Source organism: Rhinopithecus roxellana, chromosome 2 (assembly GCF_007565055.1).
Source record: "Rhinopithecus roxellana isolate Shanxi Qingling chromosome 2, ASM756505v1, whole genome shotgun sequence".
NCBI classification, from domain to species: Eukaryota; Metazoa; Chordata; class Mammalia; order Primates; family Cercopithecidae; genus Rhinopithecus; species Rhinopithecus roxellana.
Genome location: NC_044550.1, coordinates 21,902,447 through 21,915,637, shown reverse-complemented (window position 1 = coordinate 21,915,637; position 13,191 = coordinate 21,902,447). Strand labels below are relative to the sequence as shown.

The window sequence follows — 13,191 nt, the reverse complement described above, 5'->3', positions numbered from 1 at the left end:
GGTTACTAGTTGCCTGGGGACAGGGATAGGGAAGAAGAACTGGGAGAATGGGGTTCTTTTAGGGTGATAGAAATGTTCTGAAATTAAATAGTGGTAATGGTTGTAAAACACTGTGTAATACCAAAAACCACTAAACTGTACATTTTTAAATGGTGAATATTACATGAATTTTACATCAATAAAAAAAAAAACAAGCAAAGAAAAAGTTATTGGTGTATAAAATCTACTGACCATTTTCTGTGGTACTGATGCAAAATTAGGATATCCGAGCACATCCTCTATGAAGTTATTGTCACAGCCTTTCCCAACCCAAATGTAGAAAACCTAAAAACAAAAAGCAACAAAACATTAAAACTCCCTAATAGTCAGGAGAATTCATTTTAGCTAATGTTCTCGAAACTATCACCTCAAATAAGGTAGGAACAAACATAAGAGTAAAAAGGAAATCTATAACTGTTACATTGTGAATCTATATGTAAGAATCCAGAGTGGTTCACATCTTCTTTGATTAAATGTTAAGGCTTCCCATAAAATATATTTTACCTTTTGCACTTATTTTCCCAATAGAAATATAATCCTTTAATCAGTATAACTGACTCAATGTATTTCCCATCCACTATTTCATTACTCTCTGTGTATTTTCACTCATGCATTTCTCCCTCTTCTGTGGTTATCCAAATCCTTTTTCTGCTCATAAGGCATCATTTTGAAGCCATCTTAACCATTCTGACACCCTTTAACAACTACCCCTGCCCAGTGATTTCTCTTGAACTCCTAATCATTAATTAGATTTCTGACAATGGATGTAAGCTGAACTAGATAAACTCTTGAAATACTTTTAAATTCTAGACTCTAGATGGTAAAGTCCCTGAAGATAGGAATTTACCTCATTAGTTCTCTTCATCAAGTATACATAATTCATGACGGTAAATAATCTATATTAAAATGTATTACTCTATCAGTATTATTAATACAAGTATCAATAACATCAGTATAAAATGAAGTCCAAATAGAAAAGTTTAAAGTAAATTGACCTCTAGTGCCAGTTACCAATTTCAGCTCCTAATCCTAATGCACCTTTCACTGCCTGCTCTGTGGTAACAGCTGGACCCTAGAAGTGTTTATTTTTGGTCAGCTCAAACAGTGTTAAGCTTTGCCAGTAGAGGGTGCTTACAGAGCCACAGTCCATAAGGAAAGCACCTTCTCTTGTCAGCTTCTCTGCAGACAATTTTTGAAGAGGTGGCTGTGGTACAACCCTGTCATTAACGTGTATTGCACCCTGAAAAGAAAAAGACAGAATGTGAATGAGATTACATTACTATCATCGCAGTTTGGGGGCTAATGGTCACTAATCCTTTATGAAGCACTGGAAAATAACACTTCAGAGTTCGCATGATATAAAAAATACTGATTATATGCTACCACCTTGGCTGTAGAATCAACACACTCAAATGTATTCAAATTTAAAAAGTAAAAACATGAATACATAAAATGATCAGTCACATTCCCTTCCCTTTTAAGGTGGGGTCAGAATATATTACAAGTGTGACTATTGGCTCTGATGCATAGCCAGCTACTTTTTAACATTTCTTTGGCAACATAACATGATGTTTGGAATTAATACTAATTCCAAAGAATACAGTTTTCACATGGGGAAGATAAAAGACACTACATATTTGCACATTAAAATTATTATTGGATACCAGATTTGGTTTACTATATAATCAAAATTGCAAATGATCTTATCAAAAGTAGTCAGTATTGGCCAGGCATGGTGGCTCATGCCTGTAAACCCAGAACTTTGGGAGGCCGAGACGGGCAGATCACTTGAGGTCAGGAGTTTGAGACTACCCTGGCCAATATGGTGAAACCCTGTCTCTACTAAAAGTACAAAAATTAGCCAGGCATGGTGGCATGTGCCTGTAATCCTAGCTACTCGGGAGGCTGAAGCAGGAGAACTGCTTGAACCTGGAAGGCAGAAGCTGCAGTGAGCCGAGATCTCACCACTGCACTCCAGCCTGGGCAACAGAGCAAGATTCTGTCTTTAAAATAAAATTTAAAAAAAAGGAAAAAAAGAGAAGCGGTCAACATCTACCAAATATAAATGGAAATGTCCACTCTAGAACTTAGCTTTGTAATACATATTATAACCAAACCTACAAGACAAATTACTTCCAATGTGAAACCATTTTTTAAAACTCCTTAACCACTGATGGTATCTGAGAGTCCTGCCTTCCAATCAGATCCACAGCCAGTGTCCTTCTTTAATGTATTACTACCACAAGGGGGAAAAGAGTTAAAAAGAAAAACCAGTTGATAGTATATTGTCATCTTAGCTGTAGAACAAGACACTCAAATATATTCAAATTTAAAAATTTCAAATGCACTAAAATGCATACCTCATCTGTCAATCTGTCTATCCTGTATAAGTTGGGATGAATCATTCTCATTAGATGAACAAGTGGCTGAGACTTTATCTGACACATGGCGTATACACGATCATCCAGCCGTGTGCTTGTACCCGTTCTAAATGCTTTCTACAAGGAAAAAGATAAATGTTTTCAAGTAAAATACAAATATGGTGGACAAATATTAAAACAAATATACACTATCAATCATGGAAAAAGCATGACCTTTAAATCAGACAGACCTGGATTCAATTCTCAGCTCTGACATTTAACAGGTATGTGATGCTGGAGCAAGTTACCTAGCTCCTCTGAGCTATATTGTCATCATGAGAAAAACAGGGAAAATAATACCTCTTTAGGCTGTTGAAAGGATTAAATAAAATGATGCAGTGACACCTTTTATGGTGCCAGAGACATGGAAAGATGCTTGATAAATATTAGTTCCTGTCCTTAAAGAGTCTCTTTCCAGAAGGACGTATTAAGAGTGAGCTATGACTGCACCATTATGCAAACTGCTCACACACATTAAAGAAGAGAGAATATGGTTTCACTAAAGTCATCATGTATTTGTATACCTTCATTTTCCACTGATCTTTTATTTCTTTTTTTTTTTTGAGACGGAGTCTTGCTCTGTTGCCCAGGCTAGAGTGCAGTGACGTGGTCTTGGCTCACTGCAACCTCTGCCTCCCAGGTTCGAGCAATTTTCCTGCCTCAGCCTCCAGAGTAGCTGGGATTACAGGCACGTGCCACCACGCCCAGCTAATTTTTGTATTTTTGGTAGAGAAGGGGTTTGACTATGTTGGCCAGGCTGGTTGTGAACTCCTGATGTCAGTTGATCCGCACACCTCGGCCTCCCAAAGTGCTGGGATTAGAGGTGAGCCACCATGCATGGCCCCATTGATCTTTTTCTATTCTTCAAAACCCTTTCAATGCCAAAGTGAATAATCCTCTAGTTAAGCATTAGAGAACGACAACCTAGATTTCCTTTCTTCATATAAATATCTGAGAATTTTAAAAAACAATATTAAATATATCAATGTATAAAAAAGCTACCTGTTTGAGAAGGGCCAAAACATAGAGAGGAAACAACTTGAGGGAGCTGGGTGCCATCAGTGCAGAGTGCTGTAAATTTGAGAGAGTTGAGCCATATGCAGACAATGAGTCCACTACAGCATTCACTAAGGCATCTCTTGCATCTGATAGACTTGATGAAATGGACCGATCCACAGCTATAAAGCAACCAAAGTGAAAGGTATTTTAACCATTAGAATCCAATGGGCACTATAAGAGAGAAAATTGATATGCATTATTTAAGAAACAAAATTCAGCTAAGTTATTAGGATGGAAAAATGTATTTCATCTGCTCCCTCATTTCAAGTGTCTTCTTATACATTTTTTTCTGAAGTAAATGTGACAATCAGAACAAGTCTAGATTCTTTTGGACATTTTTGTTTTAATCTCTTAAGTCTAAAAACATTTAGCTAGCCTGGGCATGGTGGCTCATGCCTGTAATCCAAGCACTTTGGGAGGCCAAGGTGGGAGGATCACTTGAGACCAGGAGTTCAAGACCAGATTAGGCAACATAGTGAGATCTTATCTCTACAAAAAATAAAAAAATTAGCTGGGCACAGTGGCATGTGCCTGCTGTCCCAGCTATTTGGGAGGCTGAAGTAGGAGGATTGCTTGAGCCTGGGAGGTCAAAGCTGCAGTAACCTGTGATTGTGCCACTGCACTCCAGCATGGGCAACAGAGCAAGGCCCTGTCTAAAAACAAAACAAAAAAACCCCAAAACATGTAGCCCCTGTTGACATTAATGAAATATATATTTTCCATTTACTTATGAAAAAGCCTTGGAAAGGTTTCCATTACTCAAATGCCAAGTCACACGTATCATTTTTTTCTGCTCAACCAATGTAATTTCTGCAATCTGAATTATACTTTGTGATCCTCTACAATTTTTGTAAAGCATTCCAAGCCAACACATTTTGTGAAAGGGAAAAATAAACACAAGTTTTCATGAAGCCATTGAAGAGACACATGTGAAACTTATTTTTCTACAATAATATATTCTATTAAAATAGGGATAACCTATAAAATATATGCCCAACCACTAAAAATAAAATTATATTAAAAAACAATTGGTTATGGCATAATTAATTCAAAATCCATATATAAAATTATACCTAAAAAATATGAATCCTGAGGTTTGGGGTACAAATGATCCCATCATAACAAACCTGCATATCCCTGAATCAAAAACAAAAGTTAAAATTGGGCCAGGCGCGGTGGCTCAAGCCTGTAATCCCAGCACTTTGGGAAGCCGAGACGGGCGGATCACTAGGTCAGGAGATCGAGACCATCCTGGCTAACACGGTGAAACCCCGTCTCTACTAAAAAATACAAAAAACTAGCCGGGCGAGGTGGCGGGCACCTGTAGTCCCAGCTACTCAGAAGGCTGAGGCAGGAGAATGGCATAAACCCGGGAGGTGGAGCTTGCAGTGAGCTGAGATCCGGCCACGACACTCCAGCCTGGGCGACAGAGCGAGACTCCGTCTCAAAAAAAAAAAAAAAAAAAAAAGTTAAAATTAAGAAAGAAATATACAAGCTTTTGATTTTAGTTAAATATTTAAGAGAATCTGATTAAATCCTTCTTCCCCCCTGCCACCAAGACAGAGTCTCCCTTTGTTTCCCAGGCTGGAGTGCAGTGATGCGATCTTGGCTGATTGCAACCTCTGCCTCCTGGGTTCAACAGATTCTCCTGCCTCAGCCTGCTGAGTAGCTGGGACCACATGTGTGCACCACCACACCCAGCTAATTTTTGTATTTTTAATACAGACAGGGTCTCACCCCATTGACCAGTCTGGTCTTGAACTCCTGAAGTCAAGTGATCCTACTGCTTCAGTCTCCCAAAGTACTGGGATTACAGGCATGAGCCACTACACCCGGACTGATTGAATGCTTCTGTTATTTAAAAAAATTTGGATCCTTTAGTAAATGCTATCATAATTTTCCCCAAATTAGTATTAATGACTCTCTTTCCCTAGGACTGCATGGGAAATAGCAAGGCTTGTTTCATGTCTGAGTTCATCTACAAGGCAAATTCATTGAAAACATTTAAGTGCTATGTTAATTCTCAAAAGGATTTTTTTAGACTTACAAATAATTAAGTACCGTTCTGTAGTGGTTATGTGTCAAATGAGTAACCATGTAATCTCTACACAATCAGGATACACAACAGTTACATCACTCCAAAATTATCCCCTTACACTTGCCCCTTTGTAGTAAAACCTTTCCTCGGCCTCAACTCCAATTTTCCCTTTTCTTGAATGTCATATATATGGAATTATTTGTATGCAGCTTTTTTTTTTTTTTTTTTTTTTTAGATGGAGTCTCACTCTGTCACTGAGGCAGGAGTACAGTGGTGCGACCTCCGCTCACGGCAACTCCGCCTCCTGGATTCAAGGGATTTTCCTGCCTCAGCCTCCTCCAAGTAGTTGGGATTACAGGCGTGCAGCACCAACCCCAGCTAATATTTTTCTTGTATTTTTAGTAGAGACAGGGTGTCACCATGTTGGCCAGGCTGGTCTTGAACTCCTGACCTCAAGTGATCTGCCCACCTCGGCTTCCCAAAGTGTTGGGATTACAGGCGTGAGCCACCACACCCGGCCTATGCAGCTTTTTGAGTCCAGCTTCTTTCATTCAGCACAATGTCTCTGAGATGCATCCATGTTTCCATGTTTGTTTAAGTACTGACAGTTCATTCCTTTTTATTGCTGAATTATATTTGATTGTATGATTGTACCATGGTTTGTGCATACATTATTTGAAGGACATTTCAGTTTTCACCACATTTTTAGAGATTATGAATTCTCTCAAAGATTCTGAAAGTAAGATTAAGCAAGAAATGTGAGGACAGACTGATTCACATTGCAGTAAATAAAAATGTAAAACATATGCTTTTTAAATAAGAGAAAACCCTAGCTTCAGTTTCCTTCTTTTTTTTTGAGACAGAGTCTTGCTCTGTTGCCCAGGCTGGAGTGGAGTGACGCGGTCTTGGCTCACTGCAACTTCTGCCTCCCTGGTTCAAGGAATTCTCCTGTCTCAGTCTCCTGAGAAGCTGGGATTACAGGCACCTGTCACCACGCCCGGCTAATTTTTCGTTTTTTTTTTTTTTTTTTTTTTTGAGACGGAGTCTTGCTCTGCCACCCAGGCTGGAGTGCAGTGGCCGGATCTCAGCTCACTGCAAGCTCCGCCTCCCGGGTTCACGCCATTCTCCTGCCTCAGCCTCCCGAGTAGCTGGGACTACAGGCGCCCGCCTCGTCGCCCGGCTAGTTTTTTGTATATTTAAGTAGAGACAGGGTTTCACCGTATTAGCCAGGATGGTCTCGATCTCCTGACCTCGTGATCCGCCCGTCTCGGCCTCCCAAAGTGCTGGGATTACAGGCTTGAGCCACCGCGCCAGGCCCCAATTTTTCGTATTTTTAATAGAGACAGGGCTTCACCACGTTGGCCAGGCTGGTCTCAAACTCCTGACCTCGTGATCCGCCTGCCTCGGCCTCCCAAAATGTTGGGATTACAGGCATGAGCCACTGCCCCCAGACAAGCTTCAGTTTTCAAGACAGAAAAATACATTTCACCTGTTCCTTCCATTTTTACTCACCCATGTTTGCCAGAAGGCAGATGGCAGCTTGTACATCCACTCCTGCATATACATCTGCTAGTGAACTTACCACTGGCAAACAAAGTGTATGTACTCTAATTCTCCGCTCACCTAAAAAGTCATTGAAAATACATTAGATCAAAAAGGAAATAAAACAAAGCAAACAAGTCGAATACTTTCTTTTTTTTTTTTGAGACAGAGTCTTGCTCTGTCTCTTAGGCTACAGTGCAATGCTGTGACCGCAGCTCACTGCAACCTGTCTCCTGGGTTCAAGTGATTCTCTCCTGCCTCAGCCTCCCAAGTAGCTGGGATTACAGGTGCCCGCCACCATGCCCAGCTAATTTTTGTATTTTTAGTAGAGACGGGGTTTCACCAGTTGGCCAGGTTGGTCTTGAACTCTTGACCTCGCCACAAGTCGAATTTTTATTCAAGTCAGTGTTTTGGGTAGATTATGTCACCAACAGGATTTTGAGATGTAAAAACAAAGTTTTACAATTAACATTTTTATAAGAAAATTAAACACTCTCCAAATCTGCAGAGTATGAACATATGCTATATCACTCATTCTAAATTATATCCCAGAGTAAAATATCAGAAAACTTAACTGTCAAGTAACAAATGAAGGCCTTAATTGCTAAACAGTTTTTTACTTTATGGAGCAAGAAATAATACAAAGAATGGCATAGCTGGATTTAGCATGAATTGTTCTGAAACGAGATTCTAGGAATACAAGTCTTCCATAAATTAAAAAAGTGTACTATTTAAAGACTTAAAAGTGAGAGTAAAAAAAGAAAGAAAATAACAACATATATTTGATTAACTAATACAAATTCCATTACTTCCCACTGTGTATTCTTTCTTTTTCCCCACTCCACTAAAGGCCATGTGAAAGGAGGGAGAATTACTGTTGCAGACTATATTTCATTTCTGTTAACATTACCTTTGCTTGATGTATATAATAGGGCTGTTTGAAAACATACTAAGGAAGTATCTGTTAAACTTTCTTCAATTGACAACTGCACTGCAAATCCAGCATCAGGATTGATGTTGGCAAGGGATAACAAATCAGTAGAACGGACAAAGAAGTTACCATGAAAAGTGTGCATTGAAAGACCTAAAAAAGAGAAAATGATACAAAAAAATGAAGTTAACAATAATATCTTCACCTCAACCTAAAGTTATTTTTTAAAGTCAAAGATGTTTATGATTTTGAATCAAAAGGATAACTGGGGAGTAAGGTTCAAGTGTAGACAGAGTTTCTAAAATATTAATTCAAAAAAAACCAGTGGACATTATATAAAAGGCAGACTATACATTTCAGTTGTATTGACACCTAACCTTATTTACATTTTCTCACATGTGACTTGAAGTCAGACATAATCTGACTAAACATTTGTTTAATTTGCAAAATTAAACAAATGAGGGTTTAATTTGTAAAACAAATGAGGGTTTTACAAAACAAATTTTGTAAATTAAACAAATGAGGGTTACTATATAACTCATCCTAGGTTTAAAATAAAGGATTAAAACAAATATTCACGGCCGGGCACGGTGGCTCAAGCCTGTAATCCCAGCACTTTGGGAGGCCGAGATGGGTGGATCACGAGGTCAGGAGATCGAGACCATCCTGGCTAACACGGTGAAACCCCATCTCTACTAAAAAAATATAAAAAACTAGCCGGGCGAGGTGGTGGGTGCCTGTAGTCCCAGCTACTCGGGAGGCTGAGGCAGGAGAATGGCGTAAACCCAGGAGGCGGAGCTTGCAGTGAGCTGAGATCCGGCCACTGCACTCCAGCCTGGGCGACAGAGCGAGACTCCGTCTCAAAAAAAAAAAAAAAAACAACAACAACAAATATTCACATAAAACCAAGGAAGTGTACATTAAATGATTATGAAGGCAAAGACCCTTAATTTGACAATTCCTATTTAAGATCTTCCCTATTCCTAATTCTCCTTCTAAAATCATTTCTAATATACGCTTTCTCTTAGGTTCTTCTGAGTAAACCAAACATTACTTTTGTCTACTTATTCAAGTTATTTTTAAAAATTGGGCAAGGATTATTCGATAACTATTATCTATTTAAAACATGGTATGGCTAACCAGATCAAACAGTCTTCCATAAAGAACAGTCAGAGGTAGTCAATACATGGAATGCTCACTTATACTTTATATTAAATACTTGTATCAAAGTCAAAGTTTCACAACTTCATACCTTTAGTACACCTTATTCTCATAACAGCTTCAAACCCAATTTTTCTTGTGAGATACCGTTTCAGGTCTTTTTGTAACTTTTCTGCTTGTGAAGGATTGTGAGTGTAGTGGAATGATGGATAATAATAGATGCAACCTGCAGAATACTTGGACATGCAAGCTTTAGAGAGAAATACAAAAAGTATTAGTTACAGAAATAATATTCTACTTGTCCAACAGTAGTACAGATTCACATTATGAAGAAATCTAAGTCATGAGAAAACCTAAGCCATCAAAATAAGAACATACAAATCTGAGAAAACAGTAATATCTATAAAATACACAATAAACTTTCCTGTTGAGCCGAATGGTAAGGGAATCATGCTATATAAACAAAATACTAGTGACATTTTATATTTGTATAGTGCTTTAAACTTTACTGGTAGTTTTCATAGATATTGTCTATCTAATGCACATGCCTTTCTCCCTAAAATATTGAGAATGCTTACTGAAGAGTTTAGATTTAAGTATGCATTAAAAACGTTTATTTAAATAAATGTACACATGATGACTTTCCTTACCTAGCGAAGCAAGATCAGAATACTGTGAACTTAAAAGAAACAAATCCACTGCAGTTTGCTGTCCTGAGCAATCTAATGCAAGCTTCTTATAAAAATCAGTTGCAGGGCCAAGATGTTGTACCACCTAAGTCAACAGATCATAAAGTAAGAGCTAGAAATCTTTATGCTCATGTTTTCATGTTACTTTTATAATAAAAAGGATGTCCTCTGCCTCCCTACCAAACTAAGGAGCTTTTTAAATGTCTAGGCATTTGGTGCAGATTTCCTGTGATAATAACAATGATAGATAATCTTTATAAAAAACACTTATGTGCCACCACTAAGATGTTTCACACAAATTAAATAATTTTCATAACACATCTCATATGGTTTTTATTAACTACATTTTCAGACGAAGAACCTGAGGCGATAACTGATTAAGTAACTTGACCAAGATTATATAGATATTGAGGGATGGATATTGGAATACAAACCCAAGAAATCTGGCTACAGAATGAGTGCTGCTAACCATTATTAAATATTGTTACATAACTTAAGAATAAAAGATTAAGGAAGGTGTTTCTTTTTGGAATGAGAAGACTTGAGCTGAGGTGACACTAGAGAGAGTCTCCAAGTTCTTAATCACCATGCAATATTTCCTAACAAAATGTTTCAATCCTCTTAATTACACTGCATGATGATTATATTAGAGCGTACTCTAATATAAGGAATTAAGGATATGAAGGAATATGTAAACCAGAACAGATACTGAAACTTTAGCGTCCCAGGCAGGCAGGCAGAGAATATTTCTGAAAGTTAAATGAGAAAACAAAACAAAACTCTATCAAAGGATTCAGTAAATACATAACAGCTTCCTATGTTCAAAACACCACAGTAATTTATAATGGATTGTAATGGGTCAACGAACTAAATGCCAGCTACACTTGTTGATGAGTTTAAAATATACAATTATTTTAAAATTAGCTTCCTTCTCAAATGCAATTTTAAAATACAATTTCTATAAAGAGTGAAATATGGTGCCTTTTTTTTTTTTTTTTTTTTTTTTTTTTTGAGGCGGAGTCTCGCTCTGTCGCCCAGGCTGGAGTGCAGTGGCCGGATCTCAGCTCACTGCAAGCTCCGCCTCCCGGGTTTACTCCATTCTCCTGCCTCAGCCTCCCGAGTAGCTGGGACTACAGGCGCCCGCCACCTCGCCCGGCTAGTTTTTGTATTGTTAGTAGAGACGGGGTTTCACCGTGTTAGCCAGGATGGTCTCGATCTCCTGACCTCGTGATCCGCCCGTCTCGGCCTCCCAAAGTGCTGGGATTACAGGCTTGAGCCACCGCGCCCGGCTGGTGCCTTTTTTCTCTAGCATATTGGTGAAGAATAAAAAAAGCAACACTACTTAATGGAGGTTACAGGATGAGAGTCCTTAAGAAGAGAGGTTGATTAAAAAACCCGAAAAAACAAAACATTCTTTAATAACTTAAAGATTATGCCCTTTAACCCAATAATTTCACTTCTAGGAATTTATCCTAAGGCAAAACTGGCTATGTGGCTAAAGATTTATGACACTATTAAAAGTGTTTAATTCGCACTTATAACTACTTATAATGACATGTTCTCAAATATATGTTGAGGCCAGACAGAACTTGTACAAAAGAAAAATGACTATTGTAGTTCATTTATTATTTGAAATAAGGGCTTAAAAATGCCCTGACCAAATCTTCACATAAAACCCAAGTAATGTTCAGCTTCATATATTCCTCTCATTATTATTATTGTTTTATTTTATTTTTTTTTGAGACAGGGTCTCGCTCTGTTGCCCAGGCTGGAGTGCAGTGGCAGTGATCACAGCTCACTGCAACCTCTGCCTCCCTGGTTCAAGCGATTCTCCTGCCTCAGCCACCCAAGCAGCTGGGATTACAGGCATGCACCACTGCACCCAGATAATTTTTGTATTTTTAGGAGAGATAGGGTTTTGCAATGTTGGCCAGACTGGTCTCAAACTCCTGGACTCAAGTGATCCACCCTCCTTTGCCTCCCAAAGTGCTGGGATTATAGGTGTGAGCCACTGCACCTGGCTGTTATTGTTATTTTTTAAAATGTCTCGTTACATTGCTCAAGCTGGTTTAGAATTCCTAAGCTCAAATGATCCTCTAGCCTCAGCCTCTTGAGTAGCTAAGGTTACAGGCAGGTGCTACCACACCCAGCCCTTTTATAAAAAAATAGTGCAAATACAGCTCTGGCTCACATCTGCAATCCCAGCACTTCGCGGGGCTGAGGCAGGGGTATTGCTTGATCTCGGCAGTTTGAGGCCAGCCTAGGCAACACAGCAAGATGCTGTCTCTACTTTTAAAAAACAAAAGAAAAAAATTCTGAAGACAACTATTTAATAGCTGAAAAGCAATCAATTAATTGATTATTTTCACATTTACTTTCTCTGTGACTTCACAGAATGCTCACAATATATTCTCCAATGAAAAAGGTCAGTTAAAAACACACACACACACATATACACACACACATATGATGCCCAATTATGCTTATTTGTATGTTTGTATAACTAAATGCTAGTATCGTTAGATTATTGGTGATTTATGCTTTTCTCCACTTTCCAAGTGTTATACAATGATCTGTGTTATCTTTATAATTAAAACGTTTATTAGTACGAGCATGTTGAATTACAATAGATACATTTAGTAAGTTTTACCACTTATGTAATAGAAAATAATACTGGAGTCAGAAAATCAAGTCGCACTACCATTACCATTAAATAGTTATTTAACCATTTACCTAGATACTCTACTTCCTCATCTATAAAATGAAAGGGTTATACTAAATGATTTATAAATTTCTATGACTTACAAAGTAATAAAAAGAACATACTGTGACACAAGACCAAAAAGATAATTTGAGTTAAAAACTCTCGCCAGGCGCAGTGGCTCACGCCTGTAACACCAGCACTTTGGGAAGCTGAGGTGGGTGGCTCACGCGGTCAGGAGATTGAGACCATACTGGCTAACACTGTGAAACCCTGTCTCTAATAAAAATACAAAAAAATTAGCCGGGCATGGTGGCAGGCACCTGTAGTCCCAGCTACTCCAGAGGCTGAGGAGGAGAATGGCATGAACCCGGGAGGCAGAGCTTGCAGTGAGCCGAGATCGCGCCACTGCACTCCAGCATGGGCGACAGAGCAAGACTGTTTCAAACAAACAAACAAACAAACAAAAACAAACAAAAACTCTCTGGCGGCCAGGCGCAGTGGCTCATGCCTGTAATTCCAGCACTTTGGTAGGTTGAGGCAGGCGGATCACAAGGCCAGGAGTTTGAGACCAGCCTGACGAACACGGTGAAACCCGTCTCTACTACAAA

General features: G+C 38.7%; 1 protein-coding gene across 4 annotated transcripts in view; it reads right to left on the bottom strand.

The window, feature by feature from the left end:
• The window catches only part of SEC24B (SEC24 homolog B, COPII coat complex component), a 111,785-nt gene that overhangs the window by 7,617 nt on the left and 90,977 nt on the right, over window positions 1-13,191 (bottom strand). For all 4 annotated transcript variants that reach the window (XM_030915959.1, XM_030915965.1, XM_030915969.1 and 1 more), the window contains 8 exons: window positions 9,841-9,964; window positions 9,282-9,440; window positions 8,009-8,182; window positions 7,069-7,179; window positions 3,462-3,637; window positions 2,400-2,537; window positions 1,175-1,279; window positions 232-324 (listed from right to left, as the gene is read on the bottom strand). In XM_030915959.1, the coding sequence (XP_030771819.1) occupies window positions 232-324; window positions 1,175-1,279; window positions 2,400-2,537; window positions 3,462-3,637; window positions 7,069-7,179; window positions 8,009-8,182; window positions 9,282-9,440; window positions 9,841-9,964 (1,080 nt within the window). The remainder of the gene's footprint in view (window positions 1-231; window positions 325-1,174; window positions 1,280-2,399; window positions 2,538-3,461; window positions 3,638-7,068; window positions 7,180-8,008; window positions 8,183-9,281; window positions 9,441-9,840; window positions 9,965-13,191) is intronic.